Raw genomic sequence first — 13307 nt, 5'->3', positions numbered from 1 at the left:
GACAGGCCAGCTGGGCTCAGGGACGGGTCAGCGGGTGGTGAAGGGGACTGGAGCCTGACGGGGTTGTGTGGTGCTGTTCCGGAAGGATCCACCGCCCCCCCCCCCCCCCCCCCGGGAGGCTGTGCCTGTGGGCGGTGGGTCCTTCAGGCTGGAAGTCTGCGTACATGTGCTGTGTGCTGGGCCGGCTGGGGCAGAAGCATCCGGACCCCGTGTCCAGGGTTTCACTTTCCTTGTCTGTCGTGCCTTCGAGAGCAGGGTGCTTGAGCTGCGAGCCCCAAACCGACTTTTCTCTTTTCCCAGCTGTAAATAAAAAGGTGCTTCCGCGTCTGGAGATGGGTTTTCAGCTGACTTCCTGCACTGCTTTCAGGGAACTCAGGTTCTCCGCGAAGGTTATAATTATTTTGTTCCCGGAGGAAACTAAGGCCTGTAATTCTGAGAATTCTGAGCTTGCTGTGGGCGCGCAGGCCCTGTCCGACCTCCCCCCTGCCGGGGCCGTCCTCTCCGCTTCTTCCGCTTCTTCCGGGCAGTGCCCTGAGTGCAGGGTGGCCAGGCAGGGTGCAGGTAGGTGGGGCGGGAGCAGGGGCAAGGCTGTGCTGGGAGACTCACGTGTTTGCAGCAGGTACCTGGAGCAAAGGGGCTTCTCCTGACTTCAGGGAGGGGCTGCCTGTATCCCCAGGGAGAGCACGCATCGCCCTGGATGTCATTGCTTCCGTGCCCCTGCCCCCCCCCCCCCACACCTGCTCTGAATATTCACCCCTGGCTCCACGCAGCTTCAGCACCCCTGGACCCGGCACCTGCCCTGGGGTCAGAGGTCCAGGGGTGCACGGGGAAGGGCCCACATTCTGCACACGTGTGCCGTGGGACTCGAGCAGCACCACCTCCACCAGGGCCCCATCTTCTTCAGAATCACTGTTCAGGTCTTTCCTTAGCAACCTTCAGTGACGCCCTGGGCATCCCGTAACCTTTGGATGCAGTCTTGCAGGACAGGTCGGCTCCCAGCACTCTGCAGAGTGCCCAGGGAACTGTCACAGCACACAACCTCGTGGGACATACTCACTCCCGTCAATCTGTGCAATGATTGCCCTTTTGGGGCTTCTGTCACTCCGTCCCCAAGGGCTATCCCGGCAGGTTAGCTCAGCGGCTCCCAAGCCGTGGCCATGCTTTGTACACAACCCAGGATTCCGGCTCGTTTCCCGCCCACACCTGGGGCTGGCCGTTCCCCAAGGGGTCCTGTGTCCTCTCGAGGGAGGGGCAGCTGGTGATCCCTCCCCCGTGGTTTCCAAGCAGACCTAGGAATTTCTTTAGAAGAGAAATCGACTTTGAAACTGATTTTTCTTTTCTTTTTCTTAAATTTTAATGTTTATTTATTTTTGAGAGAGAGAGAGAGACAGACAGACCATGAGTGGGGAAGGGACAGAGAGAGAGGGAGACACAGAGTCCACAGCAGGCTCCAGGCTCTGAGCTGTCAGCACAGAGCCCGACGCAGGGCTCGAACTCATGAACCGTGAGGTCGTGACCTGAGCTGAAGTTGGACACTTCGCCGACTGAGCCCCCCAGGCGCCCCACCACTGATTTTTCTAATCCAGAATTTTTACTTCTTGGTTGTTTGGTTTGCATTTCTGTTCTCTTGTGCAGAAAATCTTGCTTGTTAATGAAATTCACATGGAGTTGACTTTTGAACAACGCGGGCTTGACCTGCACAGGTCCACTTGTACACGGACTTTTTTCCGATTAATACACAGCAGTGTGTGAATGTTTGTAAATGTAAAATTTTCTCTTCCTTCGGTTTTCTTAATATAACGTTTGCTTTCCTCTGGCCGGCTTTGTTGTAAGAATACAGCATATAATACATACAAAATATGTGTTAACTATGTTGCTGGCGAGGCTTCCAATTAACAATAGTTTTGGGGGGAGTCAAAGTTTCACATGGATTTTTGACTGTGCCGGGGTGCTCCCAATCCCTATTTAGGGGTCAACGGTATTAATTTTCTATGTAAAAGTTAATGTGTATGTACAATTAGTCAAATATTAAATATATGTAAAGCATATATTTGGCATGTAATTACCAGCTGTGTAATATATGTGGAATACTGCTACTGGGTGATCAGTGGGGATACTCCAAGGTTTCCTTAAGGATCTTAGTGTCCTTGGGGTGGGGGCTGTGTGTCAAGTTCCTCTTTCCAAGTCATCGAGACAGTTTCTTTCTCTGTGGTTGTTACGACCTACAGTTAGGGTTATTTATTTTATTTTACGTTCCATTTGTAGTTATTCCTGTGTGTTTTGTAATTACGTGCTCATGGACGTGACAAGGGTCCCACGTCAAATCGGTGCAACCAGTCCCATCTGGAGAGGTCTGGCTCCGCCCTGGCGCCCCCAGTGTTGGCTGATCTTCCTGAGTTTGCGACATAAGCGGGCACAGATATGGAGCCCCCTCTCCCCGCTTGGGTGTAAGCAGCGTCCACACCCCCCAGGTGCCCCACTGCGCCTGCGACCCGCAGCAACCAGATGCTGGTGGCCGTGTGCAGAGACCATGTCCCCATCCTGGCAGAGTCCCTGGGCCCACCAGCACCCTTGCACCTTTCTAAGCCACGTCAAGATGGGGTGTGGGAGGGGGGTGTGAGCACGTAACCAGGCAGGAAGGTCCTTCAGGTCTCGGGGGATCCGAGACTATGACTGGACCCAGTAGTGGGGCTGCAGGTGTAGGGCAGACAGGCCCCCTGAGAACCCCTAGGTTCTCCCCATGCCCTGCCCCTGGCACCGTGTGGCAAAGCCACAGCGGCTGCCTCGCGCCGTGCCTGCTGGTCGTTCCCTCTTTCTCAAGGCTGTTGGTCCGCGTCCCCCTCTTGGAGAAGCTCTCCCAGAGCCCCCTGTGCACAGCTGTGCCTGACAGGCCCCCAGCTCGGCATGGTCACCCTGCACCCTTATTTCCATCAGGGCCCCTTTGACAAGCCACCCCTCCATTCTGTGCTTCCCTGTGTGGGCTCCCCCTCAGGTAAGTAAGTTCTTGTGAGTTCAGACCCTCGCAGCAGGGGCCCGTGGCACCGGGGAACGGGGCTGTGGCACCCCATCCCATACCTGGGGACGCTGGCTCGCGGGAGGCAGCTGGGGTTCACCCCCAGCCGGGCCCTCCACTGCACAACCAGCACCCTTGGCCCCGCCTAGGCCTTGGGGAGAACTGGTTGCCTGATGTGCCCACCAGCCCACAGCACCCCGGGCAAGAGAAGGTGCTTCCCAGCTGGAGGGGTAGCTGGAGTGGGGGAAGCCTCCCGGGAAGAGGATCTGGGGCAGGTGGGCAGGTTGGCATTTGCCCCGGGGCATCTCTGGAATAAGAACCCTGAGCTGGAGGCTCCCACGTCCACGTGGACAGATCACATGTAGCCCGGGCTCTCCTGGGGATTCTGGACACCTCGACCTCAGCCCCGGGCCCCGCCCCTGGACAGAGGGGGAGTACTGGGAGCAGGGCGCCTGGGCCTCCGGACCAGAGGGTTTGGGCCACGCATCAACTGCCAAATATCCTGGGGAAACGCCTTCAAACCACAGTGGTGCAGCCCTCCATCCTGGAGGAGCCGGCATTTCTGATACCCGCATTCCTGGGGGGAGTCCACTTCCGGTGGGCGTGACTGACCCTGATTCTGAAGGCCTCCTGCCAGCGCGTCTGAATTTCCCAGAGGAAATAGCACTTCAGTGGCCTTGGGATCCCCACACCTGGGCCGGGGTCTCTGTGGTGCTGCAGGAACCATGGGGACCAAGCAGGTGGCTTCGGGCCCAGTTCTGTAGAGGAGGGTGCACGGGGGCCACAGCCAAGGCCACACAGGTCTCCGCAGGGTTGAGGGGGTGGCCGCGCTTGGCCAAGAGCCAAAGTCAAGTGGCAGAGCTCTGTGTGTGTGTGTGTGTGGCCCATGGAAGGCCGTGTGCTGTGGAGCTCTTGGGGCTGGAGCGGGGTCACAGACCCAGGATGTGAGCTTAGGTGGCCACTGTGTGGCAGGCACTTCTGAGGGACTGGGCCGTGGGGGGGGCGGGGTGGGGAGGGGTTGGTGGGGGTCTGCATGGGGGCGTTCTGCACACACCATCAGGACGGTGGACGTCCGCGATGCCCGGCCAGTGGCTGCCTCTCTTGCTTTGTTTTGTGACGCCTGGTGGTTCCCCCTTCTGCGTGTGGCTGCTGGCTGATGGCACTGTGTTCAGAAGGCTTGTGGTTTGGGGAGACGGGCCTTCTTAGTTCTGGTCTTACGTGTTGGGAGCAGCAGCTCTGGTCGCCGTCACGGGACATGGGACGCTGCCCAGCACCCGCCACGCTGCCCACCCTCCGCCCACACAGCCCAGGCCCTGTAGGGGGAGGGGAGCCCTCCTGGTCACCCCCATCTTCTCGACAAGCCCCAGCTGTGGACCCAGTCACTAGGGCACCAGCGACTTGGGCGGGCAGAGCGGCCTCGGCTGACCTTAACCATGGGGCCCGTGGTGGTGACCTCGGGGCCCCATGGGGGACACTCCTGATGGGGGACAAGCTCTTGGGAGGTCAGCCCGGACCAGTGAGGGGCAGACAGGGGGGAAGGGGGGAGGGGATGTCTGGGCACTTGCATGGTGGAGGTGGAGGCAAGGCCCTGCCCAGAGACCCCGGAGCCTGGGGTGGGGGTGAGGGGAGGCGGGGCAGCCGTGCTGGGCATTTGGGTGTCTTCCTGCCTAGGAAGCCCCTGGAAGAACAAACTTTTCTGTGCAGCTGTGGCCGCCAGCAGCAGCCAGTGTAGTGATCTCGCCTTTCCCATTGTTTCCCGCATTTTCCAGGGGGGCGGGTGAGAGGTACAGCAGGAGCTGGGGTGCTCTGGGGGGGTCCCCCGGAACATCCCTGCATGACAAGGGACGGGTTCTGGGCCTGTTGGGCTGGGAGGAAGGAAGTGACCCGGCAGGGGTCCCACGCATTCTGAGGGGGGTTTCCTGGCTGCTGGGTACGAGGAGGGTGCAGGGGGCTCCCCCTTCTTCCCCAGATTTCTCAAAACACCTGCTCTTCCCATGGAGCCCGGCCAAGCCGGAGAGGCGGTGGGTGAGGGCACTAGGACAGACCCGTGACCACCCTGCTTGTCTTGTCGGGAGGGGGCCTCCTTGAAGGCCCGGTGTGGTGCACGAGACAGAAAGGGGCGAAAGGGGCGGGCTGGCCGCCGCCTCTGGAGACTGTGGTGCGTTTTTCTAACGAGGATCAGGGCTGATGGATGTTTAACGACATCTCCAAAGGTCGTGCTGCTGACGGAGAGGGGCTTGGGCAGGTTTAATTATCTCCCGGGGTGGTGTGGTTCTCGCAGCGAAGCGTGCTTGCCTTTGATGTGAGCCCCCAAAGCATTCAACGGAAAGGGGCGGCCCGTGCGCCGATTCCCGGGTGGTGCTGACCCCTCGGCCCCCAGCAGCTCCCGCTGTGACCGGCCGTGACCTCCCCGGAGCCCCCATGCCCCTCCTCACCGTGTCTGCTGGGCCACTCAGCAACCTGATCATGGAGGTGTGGCTGCCCAAACCCCTGTCCAGGGTGGGCTCTTGGTCCCCTGTGCGGACACCTGCAGAGGAGCTCAGCCTGGGTGGTCACAGCTGCTTCCCGGGCAGGGACAGATGAAAAGGCAGAAAGAAAATGGTTCTGGGGGGAATGGGTTTGTGCAACAGGCCGAGATCTGGCCAGTGTTTCTCCCTAAGGGACTGTTCATCTCATTTGGGATCTGCGTGCTCAGCGGTGCAGGAGCTGGGACCCCACCTCGTCTGCCCAGAGCGCGCAGCGGCTGTGGGGGGGCGGGCAGAGCCCCATCCAGCTCCCGCATCCATGGAGAGTGGCTGTCACCCTCGTCCAGCTTCCCTGAGACACCCCCCAGGCAGAGCTCACTGGGATCAGCACGCTTCCCGTGACACAGTGACTTTGAGTCATGTTCTTCTGAGAGACATTTTCTTGGGGACCCTGAGTCAGGGCCTCTCCCTGGCCAGGGAAGGGACTGCCACCCCAGGTCAGAAACCCCTGCCCCTTGAGTGTGTGTTGCTCAGGCCTCCTCCCTGACGGGCCAGGGAACTGTGGAGCCCTCTGGAGCAGCCTTCCCTGCAGGGAGTGTGGTCGGGGCCGGGGTTGGGTGTTCAGGCCTGGACTTGGGGGGACACTGTTTCCAGCAGAGGGCCTGGCATCTCGGGGCACCTCGCTCCTGGGGCTCAGCCTGACGTCCGTCCAGCTGCACTGTGGTGGGGTCTACGACCAGGGAGGCCTAGGGCCCCATGGGGTCCCCTTCTCAGGCCTTTTAGAGTCAGGGCTCCCCCTTGGGGACACCTCGATTCCAAGGGTCTGTCCTCCAGGACAGAGAGGGGGTAACTGTGGTTTGGAGTCACCCGGTCTGGGGTGCTTTGTTCTGGTCACCCTGGGATGTGGGTTTGCGTCCTGGCCTCGAGGCTTAGGTGAGTGACCTTGGACAGGGTCGGGAGCCTGAGCCCCTGTCTACAAGGCAGGGGTGGTGATGGTCCCTCAGCCCTAAGCACCAGGGCCGTGGTCATCTCCACCCTCACACCCCCCATCCCCTCTCTGCACCCACCGCCCCTCCTGCCCCCCGGGGGGCTGCTGGCCACCCCCAGAGCCCTGTGTCAGGGCCAACACGGGTCTGGTTTGCTGCAGCCACTGAGAGAGCTTCTCTGCCGGTCACCGGAATCCGGCCATTTTGGACAGAGGAGGAAGGGCGGTCCCCTGCCCCCCGCCCAGCCAGGCCACTCACGGGGGGGATTGTTGCTGTCAGCCCTTCTGCCCCAGGGTCTTTCCTGGGCCCCTCGGGAACCTGACGCCGGGTTGGGACCTGGATGGTCAGTGCGCCTGAGCCTCAGTGATGTCGCAGGGAGGGGCCACCAACCACGGACACCTGTCACAAGGGCAGCAGCCTTGTGTTGGAAGGTCTGGGAGGTCAGTGTCTTGTCCCCTCCACCCAGCCCCCGACCTGGGGCCAGCCGCGTCCTCCGGGGGGTGGGGGGGTTTGCTTTGGGCTTAAGCTCCTCCCAGCCACCTGCTTGCACCACCTCTGTGCCCCTCGAGGGCACGGGTGGGTCCTGGGGCCTCCAGGCCAGCCCCCCAGGGCCGGTGTGGTGTGGACGGGGCTGACCTGGGCACACGTGTCCACACGCGCGTGCGCACACACACACACAGTTATTTGGCTGAGTCCAGATTCAGTGCTGGTGTTAGACGTCGCAGCCCATCCGTGCAGATACCCGTGAGTAAATTTCATTTTTGTTCAGCTCTATTCTCTGCAGAGTTGAATTTGCCTCATTCTTTGGCTGCTTAGTTTTTATGTTCTTCTCACTTATTTGTCCCCAGCTAAGAGAGATCAAACCCGTCAGGGCCTTCAGATGGCGACGATCACTGTGTGATGTGTGAACAGGCTTTGCCACCACACACGGGCCTAACGTGTCACGGCTTTGGTGTTTCTTAGGATTGTGTGTGCTCTTGGGCCGTGGCGCCCCTCCCTTGCCACGATATGTCGGGTGCCCTGAGCTGTGTGTCTGTCTCTGTTTCTCTGTCTGTCTTTCTCCCCCCACCCCTTTCTTTCTCTGTCTCTGTCTCTCTCTCTCTCTCTCCCCCTCCCCCCCCCATCTCTCTCACACACACGCAGGGCCTCTCCGCGTGGCGGCCGAGCCTTCTCCCAGCGTGGCGGTCTCAGGGCAATCTGGGCCTTGTCGCGGCATCTCCATCTGGGGGTCTGAGGCAGGACCCTGGCAGCATCGCTTCCGCTTGTTTGGTCCGAGCGCATCGAGGGGGGGCGGGTGGGGGAGCCCGGCCCCTCCTGGTGGGAGAGCAGCCGTCTGCGCCCTGTGGGCTCTCCTGGCCGGGCCGGACTGTCTCCTGTCTGCTGGACGCCAGCTCCCCTCGCCCTCCAGGACCTCCTGTGACCGTGTGGCCCTGCAGACCTGTCACGTGTCCCTCCACCCCCTGACTAAAGTGCAGAGAACACGTTGCCCCCGGTCACCAGACTCGGGCCAGCTCCCTTCTGGCAGGCGTGGCTGCTGTCCCCGTGTGGGGCCGGGAGCCGGGGCTGAGGTGCCCGTCCATCCCTGCGGCCGGGCCTGCTCAGGGAGACCTGGGAAAGGTTTTCTTATTCAAGGGTCTGTCCCCTCAGCCCCAGGGGGCTCCCCCACACCAAGAGGGCGTGTCCCTCCAGAGGGTGTAGGTCACACATTCTGACGGTGACACACTGGGGTCCCTCTGAGCTGTGAGCCCCAAGCCATGTGCACAACCATTTTAGCTCCCCAGTCCCCCTGGCCATGAGGGGCCAGAAGGATCTAGTGTCTCATGGGGAGCCCCGTGGTCTGGGCTCTTGAGCCGTCAAGTGTCCTGCACCTTTTTCTGGGAAATCCTGGGGCCCTGGGAGGTGAGATGGACACGAGTGGGACAGGGGCCACCCAGGAGGTTCAGCGGGCACAATGTGGCACCAGGGAGGCGAGATTCCTGGGGTGGTGAGGGCCAGTGGGAGCTGGGGGGTCCTTGCGGGTCCCTGGCGAGACAGAGCCTGAGCGGGTGCTCTGGACTGGTGGTCGGACCCCCAAGGGGCCTGTCCCCCAGCACTTGACCCCGAGGTAACCTCTTTCCCTCTCTGCTTCCCTCAAGGTCACCGACGGTGAGGGCGCGGCTGTTCTCCTGGAGCTTCTGACTTTGGGGGTGCCCTCCGCATCACCTGTTCCGTCTGAGGGGCCCCGTGTGCCTTCTGGCCAGCTGCCTGCAGAAATGCGCCAGGCCCACGGTGGCCAGCCTGCTGGGGGGTCCCCAGAGGGGAGCAGGTGTGTGTGGGGAGGAGGACAGCCCCCAGGAGCACCGCGGCTCCTCCCCGCTGAACGTCTTTATTCCCCCGACTCAGGCTTTAGCTCCTGTGGTTTGTGAAGTTCCAGGAGCCCACGACGCCCTTCCTGCTGCTGCCTCGCCCACTGGGGCACCTAGCAGAGGCGAGGCCTGCCACCCCGCGTCCAGGTCCTGGGCCAGGCCCCCTCAGGCCCGCAGGCTTCCAGAAACCAGCTTGCACGTGTGGGGCGCTTCCTCCCCAAGCCCTCGGCGCGGGGTCTCTGTGCACTTGAGAACCCGGAACCTGCCCGGCCTCCCCCATGATTCTCCCAAAGCTGGGGGCCCGCGGGCGCCCTGGCGGTGAGGGCCTGGGGAGGGGAGCCACTCTGGGAATGCGGGAGACTTCCAAAGGAAAACAGCTTGGCCTGTTGTTTGTAGGAGCTGCTCCTGTCTCCTTTCTGTCACTTTAAAGACCAAAAAGAAAAAGAAAGAAACAGAAAACGAGTTCTGCTCCTTCTTTATTTAAGCACGAAAGAGAATGAAGGGAGGTCTGTGTCGAAGCCGCACCGGGCGCAGCGTTTCCGTGTGGTCCTATGTGTCGCGTGCGGGTGGCCCCTGGAGGGACGCCCGCCGTGTGTGAAGGTGGCAGCTTTGAGAAGCAGGTGGCCCGTGCCACATTCCCTCCCCGCCTGCCCTGGGCGTGTGGCTCGACCGGGCCTCCCTGCGGCTCCCCCAGGTGGGGCAGACAGGGTGGTTTTGTTCTCACTCCCTGCTGCCTCCTGGTTTCCCGGCTGGCTCTCCGGAGCCGAGGGACATCCCAGAAGGGACGGTGACTGCTCCGCCTGGTCCTGGTTTTACTGGGGAACGTTTTGAGGGCCCCACCAGGACTCTCGGGGCCAGGCTGGGGCGTGTGTGTGTGGGGGGCACTTCAAGAGCCCCCCAGGACAGAAGAGCATGAGACTCCCCTCCCCCCTGGTTCTTGACTCTGGGGGGCAGAGGGTGTGGGACACAGCAGAGCCAGAACCTCACCAGAATAAACCCTCAGGAGGAGCTGTGCTGGCCCCCAGGGTCCACAGCTGGAAGACTCGCCAGTCCGCCAGGGCAGGGCGAGCTTTGGAGGAAGGAGGGACCGTGCTCTCTTCCCCTCCCCTCCTGTCCTGCTCCACGGGCCCTGCGCTCACAGCTGCCCTAAGACCATCCCCCCAGTCTGGTGCCAGGGGCTGCCATGCCCACTCTGAGGGGAGAAGCGGCTTCTGTACGGTGCCGCCTGGATTTGGGGACAGCACCAAGGCAGAGAGAGGGCGTTCTTGGAAAGCTAGGCATGGCTCCTTGGAGAAGCACATCACAAACGGAGACGGGGACTCAGGGCCCCGGAGCCGGACAGCCACAGGCAGACCACTAAGCGCCTGGCCAGGGCTCCCAGCCCCATGCTCCCAGGTCACAGCAGCATGAGGATGGCCACCGGGGTGTGGGGGTTTGCGTCCAGGCGTCCCATCCCGACCACCATCGCAGGAGACAGAGACCGGCCCTGCCCCAGAGCTGTCCCTGGGCTGTCCTGGGTCAGTGCCCTCCTCCCAGCTGGGATGCCTGGCCCCAAGATAGCTCTCAGACTGTGGCTCCCCGGTCCCTTAGCGGCCCTGTCTCCGGGCGGATGCTACCTAGTCCTGCTCAGGGCCCTCTCCTGCCATTGGCTTGGGGTCCCCTCACATGACCAGCAGCCCGCTGGCTCAGCGCCCCTCAGGCAGCCCTTGCTGAAGCCCCCAGGCCCGTCCGGCAGGAGGGCCTGGATGAGAGCCAGCCTCGGCTCCCCCCTCCGCACCCCCACCCAGCTGGGGTGCACCGGCCCCTGGGCATGCAGGGACAGACAGCGCATCTAATTAAAAGGGAAGGCAGCTTTTTTTTTTTTTAAGTCTTTGTGACTGTTTCTTTAAGCAGCAAATTAATCGTGTTTTCTTGTCAGTTTGATTTCATGGTACCCACGGCAAGCCCGTCCATGATAGTCCGTCATTCTTCCCAAGAACTGGGAGGCAGGGCCCACACCCAGCGCTGGCCCCGAACCTGGGTAGGTGGCTGGTCCCTGACGACATCTGGGTGCCCTGGTGACTCAGGTGCTCTGCTCCTTCCCTCCACCCGCCCCCACCGTGCCCCTGATGGATGGGGCCAGCACAAGGGCAGCAGGAAGTAGTGGGCTTGGGGTGGGGGGTGGGGGTGGGGAGAGGTGCTGGGTGCTGGTTGGGAAAATGGAGGAGGAAGGCTCATGCCAGCTTGGAAGGGGCTGGGGAGGAGGTCGTCTCGACAGAGGGACACCCCCCCCCCCCCCATCTCGAGCATGGCCCTAGCAGGAGGGGCCAGCTTGCTCAGTGTGATGAGGTCCTGGGTGTAAATGGGGTGTGGAGTATGCGAGGCCGGGCTGGAGGGACATCCGGGAGCCCAGAGGGAGCAGTCCTGGGCCCTTCCAGCTCTGGGCCCTGCCTCCCATGGACCCCCTGCAGGAGCTGCTCTGCTCTGAGAACAGGGCTGTCTGGGCATGCCCCCCATGGACAGAGCCTATCCCTTTAGCTTTCAAGGAGACTGGGGGCAGGGTACAGGGGGAATGTGGCCCCAGGAGCCAGCCAGGCCCAGCCTGGTGCGTCCTGGGCCTGGATGCCCCCCGGGGGAGGCTCATTCAGCCTCCAGCCCCACAGGCCCCTTCCCGCACCCAGCCTGGACTCGGGAGAAGGAGCCAGCCCACCCCCCACCCCACCCCAGTCACCAGGGTCCTTGCTTCCCCCAGGGCTGGTCGATGGTCGTTGACCCCTGGCCAGCTGGCATTGCTTTTGATGTCCGAGGCCTGGGGAGGACAGGAGGGTGACAGGTGGCGAACTTCCGGGTCTGTTTTCTGTCACGTGCCCCATCCCAGCCTATGCCCTGCTCCTCCAAGGGATGGGGTCTCAGTGCCCCCCACCAGGCTGCAGCATGAGGGCAGGGGCTGACAGAGGTGGGGACGGGCGGGGGCGGGGGAGGCTGGCAGGGGGCGGGGCTTACAGGGATGGGGCGGGGACAGGGCGGGGAGCGGGCGGGCTGACAGGGATGAAGCCCAGGCAGGGGGCAGGGACGGGAGAAGGGAGGGTGAGGGGGTGGGAGGGGGGCGGGCGGGGGATTGACAGGGGGCGGGGCTGACAGGGGCGGGGCTGACAGGGATGGGGACGGGGCAGGGAGGCGGGCAGGGGGCGGGGTTGACGGGCGGGGCGGGGGCGGGCGGGGGATTGACAGGGGGCGGGGCTGACAGGGGCGGGGCTGACAGGGATGGGGACGGGGCAGGGAGGCGGGCAGGGGGCGGGGTTGGCGGGCGGGGCGGGGGCGGGCGGGGGATTGACAGGGGGCGGGGCTGACAGGGATGGGTTCCAGGCAGGGACAGGGGGGCGGGGTTGACGGGCGGGGTTGACGGGCGGGGACGGACGGGGGCGGGGACGGGGGCGGGAGGGGGGGCTCCGAGGACGCGGTGGAGGTGGGCCTAGGGGCTGGAGGGGCGTCCTCGGGGATGGAAGGGTCCCCGGATGGAGGAGGGAGAGCAGAGTTCCTGACCCGCTTCCACTTGGCCTCCTATTCGGGTCCCCTGCAACAGAACCCCCTCTGCATTCCCATAGCAACCTGGGGTGCCACCCCATTGTTCAGTTGGGGGACCCAGGCCTGGAGAGGGCACGGCTTGGCCAGGGTGTTACCGGAGGCGCTTGGAACCCGAGGTTTATGCCCATCCTGCCGCCTGCCAGGGGGGCCGACCACTCTCCGGCCCTCAGACCCCACGGGCTCTGTGAACTGGCCGTTGCGGGCGCACCGGGGCCTGGGCCTGGAGAGGCCTGGGCTTCATGATGGGGGCAGGGCGCTGTGCCACACACGTGGTGGGTGTTGGGCTGGGGCCCTAGGCCCCACAACTGCGCTTCTGCTCCCCAGGAAAGCACAGGAACCCACCACGTGCCTCCTGCTCTTGGGGGCAGTGGGGGTGGGGGCAGAGCAAACACCGGGTCCTCACTGGCGCTGAGGGGCTTTGCCACGCGGGTCGGGTCACCGCAGGCGCCCACATCTTCCAGCTGATTTCCGATCCCGTCAGCCGGATTTAAGGGCCCCAAAGCCCTGGACACTCGGGGTCCTGCAGAAGTGGCTCCCCCACCCCCCACCCCACCATGCCTTCCCTTTGCTGCAAGAGTTCTTTTTCTCTAATTATGAAATAACCACTGTTGGTGGTAGAAAATCAGTAAAATTAAAGCAGAAAATAAGAACCTGCCGTCTCCCCCACCTTCCCTGCCCGGTGGGCCTTCTGCACATTTGTCCCCAGGTGGTCCTTCTGGGCCCCGGGTCCTCTCAGGAACACAGTCCCGGGACCTGCCTCCCTTCCTGCCCCACCTGTAAGGACAGCAGTCCTTCCTGATGCCAGACTTGGCTTCCTTACCTTAGAGATCAGACATCAGTTCGTAAGGCCCTTGGGCCTCTGGCAGGGCAGCCAGCACCCTTGACCCTGTGTCCCAGACCCTTTTACAGACTGGCTGGACATCACTGACCACAT

The 13307-nt window shown here is 62.8% G+C and overlaps 1 protein-coding gene across 6 annotated transcripts in view; it reads left to right on the top strand.

Moving 5' to 3' along the window:
* PWWP2B (PWWP domain containing 2B) overlaps positions 1-13307 on the top strand; it is a 42298-nt gene that overhangs the window by 16554 nt on the left and 12437 nt on the right. For 4 of the 6 annotated variants that reach the window (XM_060641165.3, XM_060641162.3, XM_060641161.3 and 1 more), the window contains exon 3: positions 8600-9268. The exons of 1 other annotated variant lie outside the window; for it this stretch is intronic. Coding sequence is in view for 1 of the 5 variants with exons in the window: in XM_060641164.3 (XP_060497147.1) it covers positions 8600-8613 (14 nt within the window). In the remaining 4 variants the exon portion in view is untranslated. Of the gene's footprint in view, positions 1-8599; positions 9269-13307 lie in introns of those variants that run through there. One more of the 6 variants, XR_009612757.3, reaches the window with a different exon arrangement.

Source organism: Panthera onca, chromosome D2 (genome assembly GCF_046562875.1).
Source record: "Panthera onca isolate mPanOnc1 chromosome D2, mPanOnc1 haplotype 2, whole genome shotgun sequence".
Taxonomy (NCBI): Eukaryota; Metazoa; Chordata; class Mammalia; order Carnivora; family Felidae; genus Panthera; species Panthera onca.
Note: the sequence above shows the minus strand (reverse complement) of the source record. Positions and strands in the feature narration are given on the sequence as shown.